The following is a 27,887-nucleotide window of genomic DNA, read 5'->3' on the forward strand; positions in this document are numbered from 1 at the left end:
TTTTTTTTGAATTCAACAACAAATCGTAACATTAATAGATTATTAATATTATTAATTTAAAGTTGATATAAAAAATTACTTATTATGATACAATACAAACGATTAAAGATCAGATTTCTCTAAAAAAATCTGATTTCTAAGGAAAAATATGTTGTTACATTTAAAATGTACACCAGATATTGTATTATTAAAATAATTTTCTTGTAAAATTATTCTCTGCCTTCGACGTGCCAAAGAAAATTAAATAAGAAAATACATTTGATCGACTAACAACTTTCCGCCCAGGTAACTATATGAATGTGTTAGATTTTACGGAAAGAGGGCTACAAAAGTTATCATAGAACACTTAAATATTTAAATAATAGATTAAATGATGGTTTTTTCTAAAAAAATATCATGCCAATGCTCATAGCATAAGGAAAACACTTTTAAAAGCAAAAAATTATATTTCACTCAATTGCAGAAAGTTTTTGGTTGTCCCTATTTACTGCCTTTTGTATGTTGAAATAATTATTGAATGAAGTTCCTAACACAACCATTCAGTGATTTTTATTACCATATAAATTACAATGTGTCTTCGGAGACATTCAGTCAATAAATTATAATTTTAAAAAATAACAGGTTTTCTTACCAGTCTACAAGTCCTAACCCTTGATTTATGTCAAGAAAGTAATTTTATAGTTTGTGAAAAATATTTATTATTATTATTATTTCAAGGGGCCCCGATTCGACCCTGTTTTCCAGGTAATTTTTCTACTTTAGCACAGTCGAGACATTCACCTTGAAGCTTATATAGTGGATGGAATAATCGAACTGCAGTGTGAATGACCGTACGAATATATAATGCACTTATGCAATAAATATTTATAAATTTATCGTATTTTATTGATAATGAAAAAATCAATACATGATACCTATAATTAGATAATTACAGGTAAAAAATTATAATTGGTACGCGGTGGATTCAAATATTTTCAAAGAAATTGATGAATTTTAGAAGTAGGTTGCCGAGAAAGTCAATCAAAAGATCAGAAATTAGTGAAATTTTTAAATACACTGTATCCAATTTCTACCTAAAAATTGAAAAGACAATCCCACGTTTATTTCAGAAAACAACAGATGTTTCATTACGTCTATAATGGGTAATCAATTAATTCGATTAATCGAACGATAAAACTTTACAATTGATGGTTATACTCTTTTATGTGGGCTGCAACTATCTATTGTTTGAAATTAATGTTTATTATTTACTTTTTTTTAGTTTTTACAACATCTACTCGTATGATACGTAGATGGAATTATTCCCGATTGAATGTTTTATAAATAATAGAAATTATGGCTATGGGAACGGGAATTAATGTTTATAATATGAAATAAATGTTGAAAGTCAAATTTTTCAAGACGATTTGATGTAAAGTGAAGTGAAGTTTTAAAAATTCTAGTTTTATAAATATTTGGATTGTATGATGCATACTGCAAGCTAATGCTTTGACATTTTGTTCTATTTTTTATATAAATAAATCAGTTAAATTTTAATAAATGTAATAAACTGATGTACGTAAGTTAAATATTAATTATAAACTAAGAACATAAGAATAATTTGAATATTTAGCTCGGTATGATTTATTTTACAATAGTTCTTATATACCTGCAGAGTATTACTGTATCTCATAGATACAATTGTGCAATAATAATGTGCCTAGTATGAGTTTAGGCAAAAATAAAATCTTCATAGTATTATTATTTACCCCAAGGTAAATATTCACAAACCTATTTATATATTAAATATAAAATAAAATAAAAATAGCTACAAAATAATGGACTTACCGAAATGCAATTTACGCTAACAATTGGGTGAAATACAATCACTACAGGTGAAGAACTGAAAGTGTTAATGAAAGTGTTAAGGTTATTGGATATTCAGGTAAATTTGTGATAAAACTCATATATCGATACATCAAGTAAAGATATCAATATTTCAAAAAGGACAGAATGACAACTTATCTATATTTTGAATAATATCTAGGCTTTGGAACCCAATATTGTCAAATTTTAGACCAAAACACAAGAAAACATTTAAAATCAAATGCTGATTATTAAAGACAAAGTATAAGTCTGAAATAATACTTATTACTTCTAACGATTTAATTATGAATGGAAAAACAAATGATTTTTTGCAGCTAAAAAGTTGGTCTTCGAAGTTGAAATGGATATAAAATATTCTGACATTACTCTTAGCGAATATAAATATAATTTATAAATTTTATATATCCTGTGAATCAAATTGTTTCATAAATTTAAATACCCCTGATATGAAATCTGTTATTTACGTCTTATAAAATGATATTATATTTTTATACAATTTAACAACTTTTATAATTTTGAATAAATTCGGTTTTAGAACTAGATACTCCCTTTAATTCTGCAAGCTGTAATTTATATCAGTTAAAGTTATTTAAATAAACAGTTTTACATCAAAATTTTTAAAAATGACCGAAAAAACTAGTTACTAAATTAGTTATTTATAAAGTTATTATTATGTTAATACATCCCTGCAATTATAATTATTTAATAAAAAATTATTTTATTCTTATTAATTTATTGTTATATATTTTTTTCGTGTAACACAATAAAAGCATTATTTAGAATTAAATTTTAAATTAGTCGTTTATATAAATATTTACATATTATGACATTTTTTATATTTAGTTTCAACTAAAGTTTAGTGTCTAAAAATCATGCATCAGCAATATCAGTCATCCCATACAAATAATTATATTAGAGAACATAAAGTTTTTGTATTCTTAATACTTATAATAAGTTTTTATATCTTAATCAATAAAGATTATTTTGTTATGAATACGTTCATTTGGCCGAAGCCAAGATCTCTGCAAAAATAGACGAAATAAATATGATTCTTAAGTAAAAAATAATTAGTTAACTATTAATGAGGATTTAAAAATTATTAATGAGTTGTAGAATGATCTGGTAAAGTGGCATTTATATAATTTTTATAACATTATAATTACTTTAATATCATTCTTAAACATCGTTAATTTTATGTATATTTTATCGGAAATTCTAACAATTTTTTGTAGAGGAATTAATTTATTATTTAAACTATTTTTTCATTTAAAAAAAAGGTTTAGAATATCGATACTGATACTCAATATTATTTAATATTTAATAAGTTGGATATTAAAAAGTCGCTTTTAAGATTTTTTTCAATATGCAATATTAACTATATTGCAAAAGCGATATTAAAATTGATTATCCTGCCATTAAAATATTTTATAACAAATTAACATAAAAATAGATAAAATAAAGCAACCAGCTTTATAAAAAAGAATTCGTTTAAAATATAAACAAATGTTAACCATTCGTTTTTAAGGATTTTTTTCTTAATGAGCTCTGTTGGAATATCTGTACTAAAATTGATAATTCTGCTATATTCTATGTTGTTTGTTTGTTAACAAATAAAATGAAATATAGCATTGGTATAAATTATTCCATAAACATCAAAAAATATTGAGATATTCATGGTTTAAGAAAAAATAACGCAAATCTGTTAATTTTGAATAAAGTATACATAAAATTGCAGATGTATAGTTCGACATAAGCAATTTATATAAAATCTGTAACTTATTCTCTGTAACAACATTATATATATATATATATATATATATACATATATATATATATATAATTTATAATTTAAATTTTGGCACTCGCCTCTTAAATCCCATCAAATCCTTCCAAAACTTACTTTCTCTCTTGTTTGCAAAAAATACAAAAATATCCTTTATCCAAATAGTTTATCAAAGCAATTATGGCAGTATGGTTTATCGTTTTGTTCTTTGAATGTTCCTTTATTCAATTGTTTCAAACAGAAAGCGCAAACGAAGTGTTCTGGATGAAATTTCCTGAACATCGCCGTGATGCATCTGCCGGCGATCGGCTTGTGGCAACCTGCACACAAGGAGCCTCTTTTGGCATGGTAATGGGTCTCGCAGTAGGGCAGACCCTCATGGTCAAAGAAGGACCCGTGGTGGAAAGGTTGTCTGCAATCCTGGGAAAAAGAAAAGAATCGAATTAGGACATATGAATCGTGGATACATCTAATTTACAGTAAGTAACAGAGCAAGGGATCAATTTTGTTAAAATAAATAAAATATTAGAGGTATTGTTTGCCCTGGTAGACGTTACAACCATATTTTGAGATTGTAAGATCTGTGAGAGCCAAATGCATTTGTTTTTTTAAATATCTGCACCTAATCCATATGAAACATTAGCAAATTTTTGGTAGTACTTAGAATGTCTGAATCAAATACAAATCCAGTAATTGGTAAGCCAATCCAATGCTAGGGAAAGCGAAAGACAAATAATGTATGAAAAACTGCAGAAGAGAGTATCGTTTTCCCATTAATTTTACGTATTTTGATAATAATAGTAATAAAAAATTGTAGTCTGCCCAAAGGCAGGTCCATGGTGTGAGAGCCACCACATCAAATGATTTCCTTGCCCTTCATCCCATTACCACTATTCTCTATCCCCATTTTTTTATTTCATGTATTTTCTTTTCCGTATTTTGATGTCCAGCAATATTATTTAAATGTACAAAATTATACTATTTTATTAATAAATGTCGATTAGCGTTGGAATGAATAAATAAATAAACGAATATTTTTATAAAACACAAATTAAATACTGGTTTACTAGTACCAACGATAATTTTTGGTATAATTATTTATAACAAAATAATATATTGCATTTATAGTTGCGATTTGAGTGAATAAATTATAAAAAGAGAATTTCCAGAAAAAACGAGAAATATAGTTTTAGTTGTTAAATAAAACTTAACATCATTTTTTATTTATTAAACGCCCTAAGATAAAATTTTACGATTTAAACAATTACTACTGGATTCCTAAACTAATACTATTAGAAATTTCTTTTACAATTAATCACGAATTCAAAGAAATTACTTCTAGATCCATAATAAAACATTATTAGAATGACTATATTTTTCTTATAAATGTAATTGTATTATAACCTATATATCGACAGCCGATTAGCATATTTATGCATGATTAAATAAATAAATAATTTTCTTATAAAAATTTAATAATTATTGGAATGATTATAATTTAGGATTTTAGCCAAACACGTCAAAAATATTTATTTTATTTTATTTATTTATTTAACGCCCGTGGCAATGTTAGAACAACTACTTGTTTAAATTTGAAAAAAGCAACGCAATTTAAATAATTTTCCAAGTAAAATAAAAAGTGTGTACAATATACTCGTACGTGTCGGTAGTAATAAATTAATTATTAAAATCAGAATATCAAAAAATGAGATTATATTTTTGATTATTTATTTAGCAACCTTTTAATTAGACACTAGAATTTATATATTATATAAAATAAATATGCAAAGGTATGTTCAAAAACATACCAGTGCCAAAGACAAATTATTAAAAGTTTTTTGAAAACAAAAAACAAACTCACAATATCAAAGAACACACATTTGGATGTACTCAACTTCTATTAAAGATATTAATAAACTAAATAGCTGATTATAAAATTTAATCTGAATAGCTAATTTTAATGCTAATGGAAAGATTACGTTAATATAAATAATTAGGTGATATGATCAATCAAGTCAAAGTCAAAGCAATTTATCCGTACTATTTACGATTGCTAAAAGTAAACGCCTTGAGTATATTTTTATAAACAGATTATAGGGCAGGACCTTGAATTTAATTTTTGCCAAAATATAAAAAAAACTCGTCATGGGCCAATATTATGCACATATCCTGATCAAGGACAAATGACGTATCCTGGTCGTATCAGGAAAAACGTACAAATGCATGTACTACATACACTTGCAATTCAAACGTGTGTGTTTTTTGTATTTGTGTTGTTTTGTTTCTGTTTATATCTTTTTTGTTTTTTTTTTTAAATTTTTATTTACATTTATTTCATAATATATACATTTATATATAAAGTCTAGTGTCTAATTAGTAAGTTGCTTAATAAATAATAAAAAATATAAATATTATCTCATTTTTTGATATTCTAAACGTCGTCTGCAAAATATTTTTGCGTGTGAATTTTATATGATCAGTACAGTGAAAAGTGTTTGAAGACAGTGTTGTGTTTTCCTTAAATTGCATTTTTCCAAATGCAAAGAAGAACCTGTAAAAAAAATGGGCAAGGGGGCATTGCAGCATCGGTTTCCTTATAAGGAAACCTGAACTGCCATCATCATTGTTCATGTCATTTAAAGGCATTTTTAAGAGGACATCTGGAGATTCATTTTTTTGGTAAAAGGGGCATAATCATAAGTCTTATTTATTTATTCGTCTTCTTCCTCAACGCCCACGCATTTTGGGCATACTGGTTTACCTTCCATGGCATAAAAAGATTTACCGGATACTGGCTTCTTGCAATCCTAAATTTAAACATGACATTGCGATTGATACATCAACATATATAATCGTTTAAAACATAACTTTCGTATTTGGTATAATTTTATTCGACTTACCCTGCAGACAAAGCAGTCAGGATGCCACTGGCTGTTCAAGGCAGATATATAATTTTCCATGATTGGACGGTTGCATCCTCCACATTTGGGAGCAAACATATCGAAATAGTCATTGCGACAATAAGGTTTACCATCTTTTTCGTGGAAACCTTCTTCACCAAATTGTTGACCACATTGGGCGCAGAAGAAGTGCTCTGTGTGCCAAGTTTTTTCTAAGGCTGTTACGCATTTCTGGAAGAAGATAATGAACAATGATTAAGGGGGATAATATAATCTTGTTGGGAAAATTCTAAAGTTTGGTGAATAGTTTTTATATTTACATCCAAAATAGCTCCATTACAATACGCGCATCTTGGGCTGAACAAATTATGGTAATCAGGTTCGCAGTATGGATGACCATCTCTTTCGAAGAAGTTTCTTGTTCCCAATTCTTGGTTGCAATGGTTGCAAACGAAATGTTCAGGATGCCATGTTTTGCCAAGGGCAGTTATGACTTGCCCAACAATGGCTTTGTCACAAGCACCACAGCTTCCTTTCTGAGCAGTATTAACACCTTGTCTGGACATGTCTGCTTGTAAGTTTCCTAACATAGAATCTAATTGATCTTTGTGGGTGATCGTTTGCACTGATTTGCTCGATTCTGTCACCGTTTGGTGCTGGTGAGAGCTCGAGGTAATCTGGAAAAAATAAATAAAATGCATGTAATAAAATATTTAACATTTTTTATTAAAAATTATTGCTTCATTATCCATTATATCTGATAGTGCATGTGCGATGGTTTACACATGGCGTTCGGTTTTGACATTTCAACCGCTTGAAACGCCGCCAAGTTTTTCTCGAATTTCCAATTAAGTAATGATGACTTTATATGTAAACCAATGCACTTAAAAATTGAAATACGATATATAACATATATTCGGCCTATGACGCAATGTTCGGAAATAAGTTACAGAAAATCAAGCAGAGCCAGCGTCAACAAATCGCGCGAGGTCGCATGTTGTGAAACGATGTTATAACCGAAATAAACCAATGTTTATTTTGTAAATTTAGTGACTAAATAAAACTCCAAAGGTAGTAGATCGATGTCACTGTTGCGAATATCCAAACAAAATAACCGTGATTGAAAAATATTAAAAAGACAATGTATTAATCCCCAACACTTTGTTTTAACCGTACTGTTTATGTCCCACAAGGATCCTTCCTTCAGGTGGTACTTGGTAATCCTGCTGCAGCAAACTAAAGACTGAAGCTTGACGTTTTCCGCGATTTAACATGTAAACTAAAGCACGAGAGAATTAGGATGTCCAAAGGAAGAAGGGGAATCAGTTTAGTATATGAAGTAGCGCCAAGAAAGGCCACACGCGGACGCGCAGGTTCGCGCCGTGTGCAAATTCAGAGAACAGGGTTTCGAAGGCGAACAAATTCAATTTGATGAATTCGTTTCCAACGAATCTAAAAGCTTTAAATTTTTCAAACAAAAAGATATTTTTCTTATATGTCCTTTAATCCTTGCTAGAAAAAACATCGCATACCCAGCACTTTTCATGCGCCCAATGTGGTCAACAATTTGGTGAAGAAGGTTTTTCACGAAAAATATGGTAAATATTATTATCGCAATGATTATTTCGACGTGCCTGATCCCATTTGTGGAGGATGCAAGAATGATTTTTCAAATAAAATATCATAAACAAGTAATAAGAAATACATACGCATCATATATTAGATGAATATGATTTCATTGTAAAGATATCTTCAAAATTCATGCAATACTATTTTAAGAAATAACGTTGTTCAAAATATTGATAAAAATTTCTTAATTAAATTGAATAAATATTTGCCAAAATTTTGAAGAAATTATAACCCAATTAGTGCAAGTATATCAATTAAAAAGTAATACTTTTATGATTATGTTTGTTTATCTATTTATATTCTTTATTAATAACAAGTAAATAAAATAAAGTATAAAATGAGAAAAATTATAAGAAAAAAGCATTCAAAATCCAACATGGGAAAAGTACTTCTATTATTCGCAGTTGTTTGTGTTTGCGGCGCCGTTGGTTTAATTGCACCAGGTAAATTGAAATAATTTAGATTCACAGGATGATTTTTGATATTATAATTTTATTTTTAGCGAATTCAGATAGTGTGACCACAACCGATGGAAAAAAATATGTTGTGGCTGCAGAATTGAAGGTAAAACTTGTCAAAATCCAAGTGAAATCAACGCACGTAACAAAAATAATACCATTGGTTTCAGATGACCTGGTTTGAAGCTGAAAATTTCTGCAAAGAACATCTTCAAGGAACACTAGCTGCCATAGAAAATGATGCAGAATACAAAACTCTCAGCACATTTCTTATTACAAGTAAGTATATGGAAATACCATGAAAACTGTCATCATGGTCTATAATGAGCCTCCTATGCAGAATATCCGCACCTGGAACATTTGTGGCTAGCAGGTAACAACTTGGCAAGTTCCACTGGTAAATTTATGTGGTATTTTTCCAATCCTAAAGAGATGACGTATGAAAAATGGATTATCGGTGAACCTAACAACCAGAATGGAAACGAAAACTGTGTGGAAACCATATACAGAGGACAAGATCACAGATGGAATGATGCTCCTTGCAATACGGTAATAAATTTCATTTGTGAAGTCAAAGTAATGGAAACTACAACACTAGAGCCACCAACTACTACATAAGCTCCAACAACAACAGATACGCCAACAACGACAGAACCATCAATATGTAAACTATATGTATGTATATTAATGTTATTTATATGATAATTATTAATACAAAATTATTTTTAATTTACTTGATTGTTTTTGGTTTTACGTAGTGCTTTTACCAAATTTCAACCGGATTTTTCTAAGACCAAGGTTGCAAACGATAAAACACCGATGCGAATTTTTTTATTACGCCACAAAAATATTCTGAAATATATTTCGATAAAATTAAACATAATGGAAGGAGCGTTTTAATTGGTTTTTCCTCTTCTGTGAGAGGAGCCAAGAGTGTGGGACTGCCGAGCAAACATTAATAATACAGTCAATTGGGAATGATCCAAAACCTAAAAGATCCGATATCGTGTGCAATATGCAATGACAATGTTATCATTAATAAAGGATTGGTAAAACTCAGGAGAAAACTACATTACATATAATGACATGACAATATAATCTACCTGGATAGGCAATATTTGGCTTGCACGTAAATTGTTTGATCATCCACGCAAATTACAGAAAACCGCCCTGGTTGAGTTGAACTCGAAGAAGAAGTTTTTCCGATGTCATTTCAAACAACGGTGCCTGAATGTAATACTTCAGTTTTTTATTTATTTTTATCAATCGGCAAAAGTGAATAATTCACTGGAAAATTTCTTTTCTATTCATAAAGAATTAAAATTTTAGAATTGTTTGTTGACAAATCACACTTTAACCGAGTAATAATAAAAATATTAATATTTTCTGAAATAGCACCATTCAAAATCTTGATAAAAACGTAATTAGATTAAACAAATATTTGCTCAAATATTAGTATCAGCTTCAAAATAAAAAGTAATACTTTTATGACCTAATGACGTGCTTTCATTCACCTAGACATACTTTGAACTATATGTGTACAAAATGAGATGAATATCTTGGAAATTCAGTATAAAAGAATTGTGAAACAGGTAAACTCTCATTATCAGTTCAACATGAGGAAACTAGTTTTATTATTTGCAGCTATTTGTGTTTGCTGCGCCATTGGTTCAAATGCACCAGGTAAATTGGAATGATCTAATTTTTATACTTCAACTGGAAAGATGATTTTTGTATAATTATTACTTGCAGTGAATTTAGATAGTGTAACCACAACTGATGGGAAGAAATATGTTGTAGCTGCAAATCTGAAGGTAAAAGGCGTTGAAATGTAAATAAAATCAATGCTCTTATCAAAAATAATACCATTGGTTTCAGATGACCTGGTTTGCTGCTGAAAATTTCTGTAAAGATCATATTCAAGGAACATTAGCTGCTATAGAAAATGACGCTGAATACAAAACTCTTAGCACATTTCTTACTACAAGTAAGTATGTAGAAATATGACAAAACTGTGGGCTTCAAGGTATTTAATGAGTTACCTATACAGAATATCCGCAGCTGGAACATTTGTGGCTAGCAGGCAACAACTTAGGAAGTTCCACTGGTAAATTTATGTGGTTCTTTCCCGATTCTAAAGAAATGACATATGAAAAATGGATTGTTGGAGAACCTAACAACAAGAATGGAAACGAGAACTGTGTTGAATCTATATACAGAGGACAAGATCACAGATGGAATGATGCTCCTTGCAATATACTAATTAATTTCGTTTGTGAAGTCAAAGTAATGGCGACTACAACACCGACAGCAACGGATACACCTACAGCAACAGAGACGCCAACAGCAACGGAAACACCTACAGCAACGGAAACACCTACAGCAACGGAGACGCCGACAGCAACGGATACACCAACAGCAACAGAGACGCCAACAGCAACGGAAACACCTACAGCAACGGAAACACCTACAGCAACGGAAACACCTACAGCAGCAGCAACAGCAACACCGACAACGCTGACGGAACCGCCCGTAGAACCGACACCGGGTTTCCCCGGAGGGAATAAACAAATATGAAACAAATACGACAAATAACTATGATATATATATATATATATACATATGATTTTTAGAAAGCAATTTCATTGTGTAAATTCCAATTTAAATGTCAATTAAATATCTTCAATATATTAATTCATACTGATTGTTGTCTAAGAAATATGCCTGAATCCAGATGTTTGATATGTTGTTATGGCTTAATATATTTTGCAAATTTGATTCACGGCCAAGAACATCGCAAATAATCTTCATAAGACGTACAACGACTTTCATTTGGATTATATCACTATTATTTTAAATAGAAATACGTTACAAAACAGCAATTAGGAAAGCAGTCATACAACGTTAATGGCATTTAGTTAGAAAATTAAACAACTACACATTTTAATGATGTTTTATGAGATAGCATGTAATTTTGTGAAAATAGATTTAAGTATTACAGCAGACCAGTTATTGTTTTAAAAATAATTAATTTTATGAAAACATTCAGAAATATAGTTTTAAAAGTAACGCTAAAAGTAACAAATCAACTTGTAATTTAAAATCATAAATGAAAAAATATATGTATGGTTAACAAATTATAATACCTTTTGCAATTTGTAAATTAGGTATCTTTCAGGATAATTTCTTAATAAGTTACAGAATGACTAATTCGACAACTTGTAATTTAAATAAATAAAAAAAAATATTATGAAATAGTATACTGGCATAAAATAATGTAAATCTGTGGAACACACGTGCCTCGTATTACAAATATTCAATTAAATATATTGGTTTTAACGAGTAATACAGGTGTAAATAAATGAATTAATCAATTTATCATTTAGTGTCATGTTATCTGTAATTTGGATTATTTGCATTAATATAAAATTAATCGATATACTTTTATTTAAAATTAATAAAATATTTCTGTAAATAAAATATTTCAGGAAAAGAGGAAGATCTATCTAAATATGTGTACATTTTCTTGTCTGCCAAATGTTAAGTAGAATATAATAAATCAGCAATGCGCCTTTGATAATAATTTATATGCAAAAGTATCTATTTTCTCTTTTTAAACTAATAATAGTACTACTAACACCTGTCTTTACTTGGCAAAAATTGGCGATCAACAATTCAGACGCGTGAAATGCATCCCGATATAATCCAACAAGAGTTTTGCTAATTAACATGATGTGATAATCAATTATTCTAAATGTGTGCCAAGTCTCAATAAATTCGCATGATCTCCTTTTGAAAAGATACCATGGTGCACCTAGACCAAACGTGCTCTCAACCTGAAACTAGTCTAGTTTCAGGTCAGAGTGCAATTTCGCATATTTCGAAAACTACCGTATGCACCAATTTAAAATTTTTGAAACAATCTTAGTAAAGTATAATAACAATGTGTACCAAGTTTCATTAAATTCGCTTGATCCCCTTTTGAGAAGATACCATGGTGCACCTAGGCCGAAAGTGCTCCCAACCTGAAACTAAGCTAGTTTTAGGTCAGGGTGCAATCTCGCATATTTTGAAAACTACCGTATGCACCAATTTAAAATTTTTGTGACAATCTTGGTAAAGTATAATAATAATGTGTGCCAAGTTTCATTAAATTCGCATGATCCCCTTTTGAGAAAATACCATGGTGCACCTAGGCCAAACGTGCTCTCAACCTAAAACTAGGCTAGTTTCAGGTCAGAGTGCAATGTCGCATATTTCGAAAACTACCGTATGCACCAATTTAATTTTTGTCACAATCTTGGTAAAGTATAATAATAATGTGTGCCCAGTTTCATTAAATTCGCATAATCCCCTTTTGAGAAAATAGCACCAAGCACCTAGGCCAAAAGTACTCTCAACCTGAAACTAAGCTAGTTTCAGGTCAGAGTGCAATCTTGTATATCACGAAAACTACCGTATGAACCAATTTAAAAATTTTGTCACAAACTTGGAAGGATGAAGTAAAGCTATTTTAATTATTAAAAAATTCTCTATTTTTTTATTCTGCAATGTCAAAGACGTTACTATATACTTTATGTAACAGTTATAAAAGTATTCACAGGACGTATTTATTATTATGTTCCTGAGAATTTTGATAGAACACGAGTAGGTAGAATTATTGACTGGTATTTTTAAAACCAATGCCAGACTGTGCTAAGTGGCTATTTTTCTTGCAACAAGTAAAGCATATTAAATTTCAAATAAGATACTTTTGACTAGATCTTAAATGTTTAACATCAATCAATATGAATATCGGATGATCAAGGTCAAGTGGATCCACAAATTGGGTCATCAAAAAAATGTGTGATGTGTATTTTCATGGATAGGTCAGGGAGGATGGATAAATACCTGGCTTAGTAAGAAAATTCCTAAACCAGAAACTAATTTAGATACAACGAAGGAAGTGTGGCAGATTTTGGCATAATGGTCTGAAGATTTTGTACGTTTATAGCCAATTTTTATTTTTACAATTTTACGTGTAGTCCTTTTAGGATGAGTGTAATAATCATTGTATAATGAAAAAAATGTCGCTAACCATTTACATGTGTCTTACAATGCTTATGATGATGAAACTTCTTACTATTTGGTGGACCTTCATCATCGCGAAATTACAACATCTAATTTCAGAAATCGATAAATCGCCACGAGTCCATTAAGCGCCAAAATAATCAAAATGTTGGATATTTAAACTTAGCACAATATCCTCTGTATACAAAGACTTCTAATATAACACAGTCGGTCTATTTTTAATGTAAACACTATCTAAAAATATTCATGCGACATATTAGACCGGCATACGTAATTTAGCGATTTTTTTCGGATCGCTTAATAAAAACGGTAAAAATAGATCTAAATCTTCTATTAAAATTGATTTCCTTCTAGATTGCTAATTACTAGTGATTATCGCATCTGTCTCCAGATTTCCATTAATAAATTTCCATCGATAAATTTATATGGGTTGTTTTAGTGCTTGAAAGACATAGATCAAGTCAAGAAAATATTTTAATATTTAGTTAAGAAGTTATCAATTTTAGTTTTTACTATTACAGTGAACTTGTCTAAGGATAATCTATATGAATCTTATTATATATAATTAATTATAATATATATATATATATATATATATATATATATTATATTTAATAACCTATAATGTATTTCAGCAACATAAGCAAATCATGATGAATTATCATGATAATTCATAATATCATTATAATTATCTTCTTATATTATTTAATACGTAATCTTACAAAATCTATTTATCAATTCTTGCCAAAAAAGGCGGAGCTTTTTAGGAAATGACGACGAATATTTGTGTTGTTTTAATGGTTTATCAAATATATTACATTAAGTTTAGAAGGACATATATAATGTATTGCCACTTTGAAAACAGTCAACAGAAAATTTATTAAGCATGCTACGTATTTTATGCCAGAAATATATTTGAAATATTAAATACACATTGCACACAATGTCGTATTATTATGCAAATTTTAAAAATCCAGGTTTTTGTGAATGTAAAAAATATTCTATACAGTCTAAAAATCTGAAATACCAATAACAAAATAGACTTTTTGTTCGATTTTGAAAAATAAAGTTAAGAAAATTATGTGGAAATAGCTGTGTATATGTATGCAAAAATATACTTTGGACTATATTAAGATTTTTTTTCGAATTTCAGAAATAATTAAAAAAAATCCTCATTAATATTAAGAATTAGCAACACCAAGAATGTCATAAAAATTAGAATGTTTGAAACAATAAAAAATGTAAAATAAGATTTGTTAAAAAAATATATGAATATAGTGGTTCGATAATTTGCTAACTATTTCTAAATTCAGTCTTGATTTTTATAAGATCAATTTTGTAAAAATATAAAAAATGATACTAATAAACTATTAGAATTTAAATTATTTTTATGAACGTAAGGGACAAAGAAATTCTAAATAACGTGCAATGTGAAATAGCAAATCTTCTACGAAATAAAAATAAAAATCTTGCAATCTAGTGTAGTATTTCGCATATAAAGAATTGAAATCTAAGCTAACTATTTAGCCTGGTTCTCAACAACCATGTGAACATATTTTTCGCGACATTTGCGAACAGATAACGCTGCTATTAAACAAACCCACGTGAAATAAACTAGCTAAGACTTTCCTTTTTATTTCCTGATTTAATTATCTAAAACAAAGCTTAAACGAACTACACTTTCCCATCAATATCCCTGTCTAAATTTCAAAGAAATCAAACAACTAAAGATATGAAAATCTATAATTGTTCTATATACACATACACTTTCTATCCAGCGATGAAAGACAAAATGATAAAATATTTTCATGTTACAGAAAATGAAATCCACCAACCTTGAAGTCCGATAAAGACGCCATCAGGTCATCCAGTTCTCTTGTTGCTGAAGAAGCAGCAGGTGCTGCTCCAATTTTTCGGACCATGTGCGTTGTCATGCGTTCAGAATGGAAAGGTAATCCATCAGAATTTGGTGGTCGATTTGTTTCGGAGAATAACACTCCTTGGAAGACATCCTAAAAAATAAAGACAATTTGAGGACACTTTTCTAGAATAATGTGTAAATTCTAGAACATAATTGTTTTATTTGTGATCATAATTTACTACAAACCTCATTTGGTGCAGGTCTTTGCCCCTGGTTTTGTTGATTAGTAGCTGCATACATTGGTTCGATAGTTTTCGTTTCTCGTACAGTTGTCGTTACTTGTTTGCCAGGACGTGGAGAATCACTAAAATTAATAATATTTATTTATTACCACAATATTGTCCAACTATCATTAGAACAAGCTATTCACTTTATTCCTTCTTTTATTATAATTATATAATTATTCTTTTTATGACAATATTATTCATTATACTATTATACTTATTGATAATTACCCATTAGCGTAGTAATTCATAGTAGAATTTGCAATTGGTGCTGCAGAATTCAGTTCTTGAAGTAAACTGTCTACTGATGGTCTATCTAATGACCCACGTGGACCTAGAGTACCATTTGGTGAAGTATAAATTGGACTAGCTGTTCCATTCATAGCTGAAAAATAGAATACATAATTAATTACATAGCACTTAAAAATGATAACAAAATAAAGATGTTATTGGTTGCTAAATTCATCGAGATTCATCGATCCTTTACTTACATCGATCTTTATCATATATAGATGCATAATGAGCATTGCTCAAATCCTGCAGCAATGAATCCAACTCCGACAAATTATGGCTTGACGAAGGTGTCTTCCTTGGTTCCGGCACAGAAGGAGTCCTGGATCTCATTTGAACTGGAGACTTCACCTGAGAGTTTCTATCTCCGTCCATTGCAGGAGTATCATAATGAACTGTGCGAATTATGGTTCCACTCGGAGAAGTTGTGGTTCCGTAACTGTTACCGGTGCCATCATAGGCGTTACCAGTGTGGTGGCCTCCAGGTCCACCGTGGTGGCCGCTGGTTCCTGATCCACCATGATGGTTGATGGAACCTCTAAAATTTCCAGCATTTAAGTTGGTGCTTCCGCCGGTATAACTGAAGGCAGCACTTCCACTTCCACTTCCTTGGCGACTGTGGCTCTGGTAGGAACTCAGCGGCTGTAAAAAATAATTAAATAAATAATTAGGCAATTATTAGTAATAATTTTTGATATTAACAATAATTGATTGTAAAAATTAAAGTGCTTGAAAACTTGACCTAAAATTCTGAATTTATTAGTTACAAGTATGATTCGATCCAATATTGTTAAAAGCTTATTTGTAAACAGTATTTAGTTTATTTGTATAAATAATGCTTGTAAACTTTATTTGAATAAATTGGTATAAATTGGTGATGTAGAAATGTCAGAAATCTCAGACTGTAGAAGTTTTAATTTACTAAAATAGCCACAGTTGAGATTAATTAGGCCATCAGGCAGGTCAGTGTTTTAATTGAGCGAGATATTTTAATTTCAGCGCAGAAATAAAGTAAATGAAAAAGCAAATTAGATTAAAGAAATTCATAAAATTGATACAAATAAGCCTTAAACAGTATGTAAATATTTCTCAAGCAATAAATTTCAAGTTTATATGAAACAAATTGTCTTTAAATGTTTGCCCAATAATTATAAAAAGTCCCTAGAACAAATTTTGTAATGCATTACAAAATATTTAAATTTAGACTTTTAATTAAAATATTGGATAACTAGTGCATGAAACAACTCGGTGACTCAGTTGATGTAAATATCAACATAAGAGTACAAACGTGTTATACTCGTATATTTGATGCACATGTAGAAAATCTATAAATATGTGAACTTGCACTAAAATTTGTTCCGTGGCAAATTTCCAAGCACGATACGATATACTAAACAAATACCAATTCGGAAAACAAAATCAAAAATATTGAATACAATGATTTAAAAAATATAGGTGTATATATAACAGCTTTAACCACAATTGCTTGGATAGAAAAAACAGTAATAATACATAGTACATAATAGTAATAAATACATATTTCGTTCTAAAATTTAAGGTAAATTTCATAGGTAAAGACTTTAGTTACTTCCAAAAATGTTTAATTTTTTAAGGTACAGAATTTTCTAATAGCACTGTCACTTGTCTAAATATTTTCATTTTAAATAAGCGCTATGCCAGAGTATATTATATCAAAGAATTTTACTATCAAGTAAAATCACGTCACTATCCAACTTCTACCTTTCTATCAACTTTTTTCATAACAATCCGTATCCGGAACGTCTCCGGAGTTCTCGTTCCGGGATTTTGAATTACACCACTTGTCACAGACATTTTAGTTGAATTTTTATGAAATTCACTTTGGTTTTAGGTCGTTTTAAACTAACGTTGGCAAACTAAACATCGTGACTAGAAACGACAGCTTCGCAAACTCATAGTATTCTGATTTAAATTACCCGCCAACCGAACGCCGGTACATAGAATTCATGAGAGAGTGCGTACAGTGAGATTGGACGCGGAAATTATTTGAAATTTAAATAAATTAGAGTTTAATATTGAATAAAAATTTTAATAATACACTTATACACTATATAATTAATTATCTAATTCTAAAAATAATCTTTGGTCCAATTTTAATCTATTTTAAGAAGCAAATGTAGGTTCTTTCACAACCATGATAAACTCTATTGGTAAGGGATGATTTATAAATTATCAATTTTATAACAATAATAGTTATCAATAATTATTTGTAAATTTTCTATTTCTTAATTTATTACCAATTTTTATAAACACAAAATTTTGAATTGTGCTCTAATGAGTTGATATATTTATTCAACTTCTTTCTGATTTTAAAATGCATAATATTTTTTTATACAATGGCACTTTAAATATCAACAAGATTTTTCATCTATGATTTTGTTGAATTTCAGAAGAGCAATTGTACGTAAAATCTGTTTCATTTTACCCCGTTCTCCCGCAAAAGTTTCCAGCAAATGCTAATTAGTCTATCCCGACCATAATATTGCTTATTAATTTTATTAGTACTAAAATCTGATCTGACCAACTAGACGTGTTAAATTTAGGTCATGGCAGCGTCGGAACATCTGCCAATTTTAAAGAATCGTCTCTGCATATCAGAATACAAATATTTCAAAAATTTATAGAAATAGAAAATCTATGATACTACTCGCCAGTGCCGGAGTAATACAAACTTGCTAAAAATAGAAACAAAAAATATCAAAATTCAACAGAGAACTTCGAAGATTTACCGCTGAAGTTGATAATTTTACCCAAACATTACCCAATACCGCCTAAATCTATATTATTCAAGATTGCCCAAATCTTTCATCAAGTTTTGTATTCAGAATATACCACTGCCCGAAGCCACCCACGATTTGTGGCATTTGTCCAAACATGAAAAATAGAACGATCATGTGACGGAATCAAATTATACGTCTAGTAAATACGTAGGATTTGTGCCAGAGTTTAGAATTTAGATGATGAGATTGATGTTACTGTGCTGCCGACTTGAGAAAACCGAGGAAAACTATCGGGAAATGGTTCAGAACTTAGTTCGAGAGACTGAGGAGAAGGACTATGGCTAAAAGTAAGCTGGTGCAAAAATAAGTTTGACCAAGGAAATTTTAATATTTGCAATAGTAGTATTTAATTAATATTATTATATACTAGTCATTTACATAGTTTTATGTCTTACCTGTACTGTATGAGGGCTAGTTATAACTCTGGGTGCGTTAAGAGAACCATATCCGCAGGTGGCTTGCCCGGAACCGGAAACGTTACCATGTCCGGCACCACCAACGTTACGATGTCCGGAACCGGAAATGTTACCATGTCCGGAACCACCAACGTTACCATGACCGGAACCGGAAATGTTACCATGACCGGAACTGGAAAAGTTACCGTGTCCGGAACCCGAATGTGAAATTCCACCATGACCGCCTGCTTGTCCTTTATTTATAGACCCCGGCACTGTGTTTTGTAAATCAGCTAATAGAGCATCTGAAAAAGAAATATATAATTAAAAATATTTATTAAAAAAAAAATTAGGTGCATTAGAAATTTACCAAATGTGTTATATTCATCAAATTCAGCATGGGTCGATTTTGTGTTATATTCTTCAAAGTAATTTTCAATTTTTACGTTATCAATTTTCGGCATTTTTAATAGTAAAATTTAAACATACACAACTTTTAAAAAGTTTTGTTCATAACTGGAAGCACTTTGATTGTTAGACACAATATACAAACAAACTTACAGATGTAAAATAAAATCTTTGGAATAATTTTTAATTATCAATAAGCTCTAGATACATGCTTGAAAGAAGATTTATCGTTTTTCTAAATAACATTAGTCACCAGAAAATATTTTTTAAGAATGAAAAGTTATATCCGGACTTTATAACGTGACTCATAAACTATTTTATAAACTTGGGAAGCAAATGATATATTTGAAACGAATACTTGAAACGAATTTCAAAACTTTCAATGGAATAGAAATAACTTTTTTTCTATTTTTGCTCAATAATAAGAATCAAGCTTGTTAGCGATAATGATAATGTTATATAAAAATATTATGTATAGTAATATAATGTTTGTAACAAATTGTCTACTTTTGTGTGAATACTTGTAAATTTTAACTGAATAAAGATCACACGTGATAATTAATTTTAATTTGAGAACTAATTTATCGTTGAAAAGAAAGTTTGGAAGGAAAGTAATTATGCCTTCACTTCAATAATTGCTTTTAAAACTTCTGAAGTTTCCAACAAATTACTTTTAAAGTGCTGCGGAAATTGTTGGCAAATTAAAAATGATTAATAAAAGTGAACGCTGTTGGGAAAATCAGCCAAATAAAATTAATTGATATTATACAGTATTTAATTAATAGAATAAGATATTAGTACACCGATAGATTCGTCTGAGACAATAGGCAAACAAGACCCCTAAAATTTAGGAAAAATTGAAAAATCTGCGGAAAATTATATGCAGACATTTATCAAATTATATATTAATTAATTGATATTATTACTAAGCATCTTTTTCCCAAATGCACTATTTAGGTCTAACCAAACCGAACCGAACTATTTAAGTTCTTAGAAAATTTTTTTGCTAATTTATTAAATTTCTCAGTCTGTGGCTAAATTTCTGCTTGATGGTACTATTTTTCAGGAAACATTAATTTAAATTACTATTATTCTTGTGGCTTATGTTGAATGACATTTTTAAACGTTCATTCATATACAATTCTATGTTTTGTGACGTTATCATCACCATAAAAACCGGTCTGGGATTTCAAGTTTATCTGCAATGAGTGTGATAGACCTCGAGATGTAAAGAAATCTTTAGATTTGCATATTCTAGAGATGAAACAGATCATTGAAAAAGATAATATAGAATTAAAATATTTGAGAAAAGGGAAAAATGAAAACAGAAAATTGCATATTTTTTCATAACAAAGATCTTCTAATAGAATATCTAATCTTCGTAATATTTATTTTATTTAAAATAAAAATACCTCAAGATTCCTCTACAGACTAGTTTTTTATTATCCTATAAAAATATGTATATATTCCTTCGATTCGCCTATTTTATAACCCTGGTAAATGATATAGATAACTCAGAAGCTCTTCAACAATTCTTTGAAATAGTTGCAATAAAGTAAGCCAATAAATGACATCAAAGTAGGAAAAACGAGTATCAAATCAAATAAATATCAAATAAAAAACAGAAATAGTGACTGAAAATAGTTGACCTTCGAATATCGAATATGTTTTATATGATCTTGTCATGCGTTAGGAATTTATGTATTGCGATTGTCTTGATGGTACTGGAGGAATAATTTTCTAGGGCTTACAAATTGGGGAAAAAAATTAAAAAAAATTATAGAAAAAATTTTTTACTCTTACTCAACTTTTTTCCAATTAAGGAAAGAATAATAGTGGTAACTTATACTCATTATCACTTCTTTACTAAATTTTATAGATGTCCACTAATTAGGAAATCAATTTTTTCTGAATAAAAGCATTTTCAGAACTCGCTAATCAAACAAATGCTGTATTTATAACAAAAGGTTTTGTACTAAAATAAATAATAAGGATTGATAATGAGGAATATTATATATTATATTGTATACTCAGTCGAACAACCATATTAAAAATAAAATAATAGGCAAAATTTCTAAATTTTGATAAGGAAAATTATATAAATTTTATTCGATGTCTGATTTTTATAAATTTTATAAAAACAGCAACTATCTTACAAAACAAAAAAATTCAAAATCAAATATTGCAATCATTCAATGTGGTAATAATAATGATTACTCTATACTTTATCATATCTAAATACTTATATTTACTGATTGTGAATGACTGTAGTTATCAATATTATTTCTTGAATCAATAAATCAATGACCATAAGATAATACATCGAAAAATGAGATAAAAACCAGACTTTATATAAGAGATGTCTTAGGTATTCATTTTTTTTATTCAAATTCCCAGCAACCACTGGTTCGTTACCCTTTTTGATCAGCTTGATATCAAGCAGTAATGATATCAGACATTTATCTGATAACAATGACCTTTAATGGATAATTAAGTCAAATATACTAAATAGGTATGTTAAAAATTCCTAATAAAAATCCCAACTACAGGGTTGTCTTCTAATAGCCACCTATTAAATTAATTTTATATTAATTTAATTTATAGAGGGCGTCCATTAATCACGTGAGGTGTTTAGAGGGAGGGGGGTTTAAAAAAATCACAAAATATCCCGTGAGGAAGGGAGGGGTATAGTAAGATATCACGTATATTTATTTTTAACTGATTTTTTAAAAAAAATTGAAACATGTTCAAATAAAAATCAGAAATTTTACAGTTTTATCACGTAACTAAAAATACACGTGATGTTTTGTTGTGAAGGGGGGGTAATTTTGAATATCACCATGAATCACCAAGGGAGAGGGGAAAATTTTGCATATCACCATGTATCACCAAGGGGGGGGGGTCCAAAAATCCTTGAAAACTCGCTCACGTGATTATTGGACGCCCCCTAATAGTTAATTTCTTTGAAATTGAAATTGGATTTTGCAGTAGTAGAAGAGTATTATTTTAGGAGAACAAATTGCCACCAATATTTAAATTAGACACTTGTAATTAAATTAACAATGTAATTAAATCACAGCAATGGTGAATAAATTGTTAAAAAATTAATTTGTTTAGCACACTTTCACAAAAATATAACAAATTATAAATAATTACTATTTATTTTATTTTATTAGACACCTTATTTTCACAAACTTTTAGTACTTTTTTTATAAATTTATTCACTTTTTTACTACTAACTCCGTTCTCCACAAAGCCTCGTTATCAACTATTCTTATTTGCACAATTGAAGATTCACATACAACGCATACTGCCTATCTGAGACGACATAAAGATAAAACGCGTATTAAAATTAAAATTATGATTCACAGTATACTCGGGTTTGACCACAAACTGGATTTAAAATAATTTATTATGAAAGAAATTTATTTTCCTCTCAATAACTATCGTCAAATGAGGTCATATCCGAACGAACGTTCATATGGAACTGCGTTACCGCGAATTTTTTGCGCTGGCGGAATGCATTGTATACACAACTGGACGAATTCTGGGTAATCTCACGAATTGAGTGAACTTGAGAAGTCGGATTGTTTATTTGTGATGCTGATTTATAATACAGGGCCGATTCAGGGGATAAATTGTAAAAGACCTATACAGCACAATATCAAGGCAAAATATCCTATCCTGTGCAAATGATTGCTTGCATTTTTAAATCAAGGCAACATAACTATCCCCTTCATCCAGGCAGGAGGGCCTCCACCAGTAAATCAACCACCACCTCAATATTCTGAATATTATTATTATTAATTATATTAAATTGAATAGAAAGTCATACTTCAGTTTTAATCAATCATATAATTTTTTTTTCATTTAAATTTTTTTTTAATACATATTAATTTATTTATTTTTAAGTTTAATAAAAACTAGCAAACTGGGTTCGCTTCACCACCAGATAGTTTCATTTTATGTAACATTTGGTTTGGTGATTAAAAGATGAAGAAAAAATTGCCTGCTGTTGAAATTGAATAAAAATTTGCACAATACAAGTGAATGATTTGATGGTTTCCAATTGAAATGTTAGGAAACGAATAACATATTTTTTTACTTTTTTGCACAATTTCACAGTGAACACAATGCCGGTTTGTCACATGAAATTAACTGAGCAAAAAACAAGGAGTAGCTGTCAAACTAATGAGTATCAGTCAAACAAAAAATATTAGTTTGTAGTACATGCTAAGTATCAGAGATGATGCGAATGATTTTCCGCTTTTCTGTTGAATCTTTCAATTTTCTTTGCTATAAACCTCACGGAGTCCGAGACCTTTCCAACGAATGCAAAATCGTCGAAATCGGTTCGTGCGTTCTAGAGTTATATCGTCAGGAAGGAAAACCCGACTTATTTTTATATAATAGATTTTTTTTTTTTTTTTTTTTTTATATTTGACTTCGTTATATAACATTTGGTCATATACAAACATAATGAATATACATTAAGAATAAATACATAACATCTTATTACTAAATTAAAATTATATAACTAATTTAGATTTTACAATAAATTCATATAATATTTTATAATTTCTTTCATTTCTTATTATGCAAATCCATGCAATTGGTTTTATTATACTTTTGTCGTCATAATATTTGTCCAGCATTTTTTCTCGTTGTTTTATATACCTGCTACATTTCATAATAATATGTTCTATATTTCCGTCTTCTTCTCCACATTCACAGATAGCTGAAGACCTAATACCAATTTTATATAAGTGACTTGGAAAATTGCCATGGTTTAATCTGATTCTACTTAACGTAGTTACAAATTTTCTATCTTCATTTTTAAGACTTTTAAACCAAGTTTTTTTTCTAATTTTATTCTCTATAGTCTTATATGTTTTTCCCTTTACCGTGTCATCCCAAATTTTTTGCCATTCCTCTTCCACATTTCTTTTACTTATGTTTTCCACATCACTTTTCAGCATAATGTCCATTTTTTCTCCTTGTTTCGTTGCTAATTTTGCTAATTTATCCACCTTTTCATTTCCCTCTATTCCATTATGTCCTCTGATCCACGTAATTTTTATCTCATTTCCTATCAATTTTATATTTTCTAACTCGCTTCGAATTTCTGTATAAATTGCTTCCTCAAAAAGATTTTTTTTGTTTATGCTTATTAATTTTTCTACACAACTTTTACAATCGGTATATACCATTGCTCTTCTTATGTTCAAGTTTTTAATATATTTTACCGCTTCTCCTATAGCTACTAATTCCGCAGTATATACTGAAACAAAATCTGGTAGTTTTATCAATTTTTGAAATTCTTTCTTCTCATGGATCATGGCACACCCTACTTCATTATTTACTTTAGAGCCATCTGTGTAGATTTCCTCATATCCTCTACTGTTTATAATATTTGTCTCTTCATTATTAATATTGACAAAAAATTGTTTACCTTCATCAAACCATAATTTTTTAAGATTAACGTTGTTTTCATATATCTTATAAACATTAGTTTTCTTCATGAAATTCAAACTGTCTACCATAATATTTTGCTTATTATCCCAAAATTTATTATTCTCCATTAATTTTTCCAATTCTTCTAATCCACTAATAATATTTGGCTCTCTTCTTAATATCTTCTTATAAATATATTTATGGATTAAATATTTCCATCTTAGTTTTAGAGGTAATTCTCCACTTTCAACTAACATTGCATTTATTGGCGTGGATTTCATTGCGCCAATACATATTCTGATACATCTATATTGTACTTTATCCAACACCTTTACATGTGGACTACTGTGATAAGCAATGCTACCATAATCTAAAATTGGTCTAATCAAGGTTTTATATAGCTCTAAACTCGTTTGTGGATGAGCACCCCACCATGTTTTGTTCACCACTCTTAATAGGTTTATCCTTTTTTCTATTTTCTTTTTAATATCTTGTATACATTCTTTAAATTTCAATTTTTGATCCAACTTGACTCCTAAAAATTTATTACTATTTTTAACCGCTATTGAATGCTCTTCCGTACTAATATGAGTTGGTAAATCATTCAACCTATGTCTTGTGAATACCCCTATCGAGCTTTTCTCATCCGACAGTTCCAAGCCTTTATCCCTCAACCATCCATGAAGTTTTTTAATATTTTCTTTCATAATATTAAACGCTAGATTTAAATCCCTTTGTTCTACATAAATGAGTATGTCATCGGCATATTGTATAATATTCGTACCTCTTACCCAAATATTATCTATATCTCTTACATATATAGCATACAATAATGGGCTAAGTATACCTCCTTGTGGTAGTCCTTTATTCACTACTCTTTCACCAATTATTTTGTTATCTTTCTTAACTATTATATTCCTTTCATATATATTAAATGTTAAGGCTGACACCAATCGGAATGGTAATCCTATTTTAATTAATTCTTGGAACATTATACTTGGGACGACATTATCATATGCCCCTTTAATATCGCAAAAGAGTGCCACCACATAATTATTTCTTGAAAATGCCAAATTAATATCAACCATTAATTTACATAAATTATCCTTCGTACTCAGCCCTCTTCTGAATCCGTATTGACTTTTAGATAATATTTTATTTTTCTCTACAAACCACTCCAATCTTCTCTTTATCATTAAATCTTTGGTTTTAGCAACACATGATGCTAGTGATATAGGTCTGTAATTATCTGTATTATCTGCATTTCCATTTGTCTTTTTAAAGAGAATTATATTATATTTATTCCAGTCTCTAACTATTTGTGTATCCAACCAGTACTTATTGATTAATTTTAATAGCACTTCCTTACCTATATTTGGTAATTCAGATAACATAACGTAATGAATATTATCTATTCCTGTGCAGTGTCTTTTCTCCTATTCATTGCGACGTCCATCTCCCATATATTAAACGGTTTCATGACTTCTTTGATATAGTTTTTATCTTTCAAGTATTGCAATCTCATACAACTATCCTTTACTCCCATTGGGGCTATTTTATTCAATAACATATCTATCCAATTGTTGTCGCATCTTTATTTTCTTTTTCAGTATCTTCTCCAATATTTTTCAATCTTTTAATCATACTATATATTTGCTTGGTTGGTGTGTTTGGGTTCAGAGTTTTAATGTAGTTATCCCAGCTTTCTTTTTTCTTTTGTTTTAACTTTGCTCTTACCTCATTTTTAACAAGATTACATTGTAAATAGTTTTCTAAGTTCATATTTTTCCTATATTTTTTTTCTGCTTCTCTCCTTTTTTAATTAAGGTGTTACATTCTTCATCCCACCAAATTTGTTTTATTATCCTTTTTTTTACTATTCCTTCAGTTTTTGGGATACTCTTCATTGCTGCTTCATTAACAATATCCACAAAAGTGTCATAATTTATTTCTTTTTTTGAAATCTTAATTGTTTCAATTTTCTCTTCAATTTCTTTTCTATATTGCTCCCAATTAGCCTTACTACACCTCCATTTTCTATTAGATGTAGTTTTCATCAAAGATCTTTTTTCATTTAATTCCATTATTATTGGATAATGATCTGAGCCTAGATCATCATTATACATATCCCATACTATTTTATGTGCTATGTCTGAAGAGCAGATAGTAATATCAACTATTGATTTACATATTCTATTACTAATTATTTTATTATTATCGTTTAATATAAAAAGTTGGTTCTCCTCTATCGCTTCCAGTAGTCTACGTCCTTTTGTATCTTCATAGTCACAACCCCAACTTGACTATGGACATTAAAATCTCCTCCAATTATACAGGGTTTTTTAATTCCATTCAGTAAACTATTCCATTGCCCTTCTGAAATTTAGCCTTTGGTGAAACATATAATGATACACAACTATTTTCTTACTTCCTAATAATATTTCTGCAGCACACATTTGACCAAATCCCATATTAATGTATTCCCTATTAATTTTATATTCTTTAAACTTCATATTTTTATTAATCAATATAGCAGTTCCTCCTTTTCCATCTAATCTGTCTTCTCTAATTATAATAAAATTTTTTAAACTTGTATTCCTGAGTTATTTAAACCAAGTCTCAGATATCAAAATAACATCAATGGTTTTCTTCATAAATAAAATTCTCTA

At 29.3% G+C, this 27,887-nt stretch overlaps 1 protein-coding gene across 2 annotated transcripts in view; it reads right to left on the bottom strand.

Moving 5' to 3' along the window:
- Positions 1-3,735: 3,735 nt before the first annotated feature.
- LOC113382808 (paxillin-like) overlaps positions 3,736-27,887 on the bottom strand; it is a 96,887-nt gene continuing 72,735 nt past the window's right edge. Inside the window, exons 2-9 of one of the 2 annotated variants that reach the window (XM_026621044.1) lie at positions 19,357-19,661; positions 16,343-16,784; positions 16,083-16,236; positions 15,814-15,931; positions 15,542-15,718; positions 6,870-7,226; positions 6,550-6,780; positions 3,736-4,069 (exon numbers count right to left, since the gene is read on the bottom strand). In XM_026621044.1, the coding sequence (XP_026476829.1) occupies positions 3,803-4,069; positions 6,550-6,780; positions 6,870-7,226; positions 15,542-15,718; positions 15,814-15,931; positions 16,083-16,236; positions 16,343-16,784; positions 19,357-19,661 (2,051 nt within the window). In that variant the 3' untranslated portion in view covers positions 3,736-3,802. Of the gene's footprint in view, positions 4,070-6,327; positions 6,457-6,549; positions 6,781-6,869; positions 7,227-15,541; positions 15,719-15,813; positions 15,932-16,082; positions 16,237-16,342; positions 16,785-19,356; positions 19,662-27,887 lie in introns of those variants that run through there. The other variant, XM_026621045.1, reaches the window with a different exon arrangement.

This window comes from Ctenocephalides felis, unplaced genomic scaffold (assembly GCF_003426905.1).
Source record: "Ctenocephalides felis isolate EL2017-DRISC unplaced genomic scaffold, ASM342690v1 CF-g0.4_SCAFFOLD_03570, whole genome shotgun sequence".
In the NCBI taxonomy this organism is placed as follows: domain Eukaryota; kingdom Metazoa; phylum Arthropoda; class Insecta; order Siphonaptera; family Pulicidae; genus Ctenocephalides; species Ctenocephalides felis.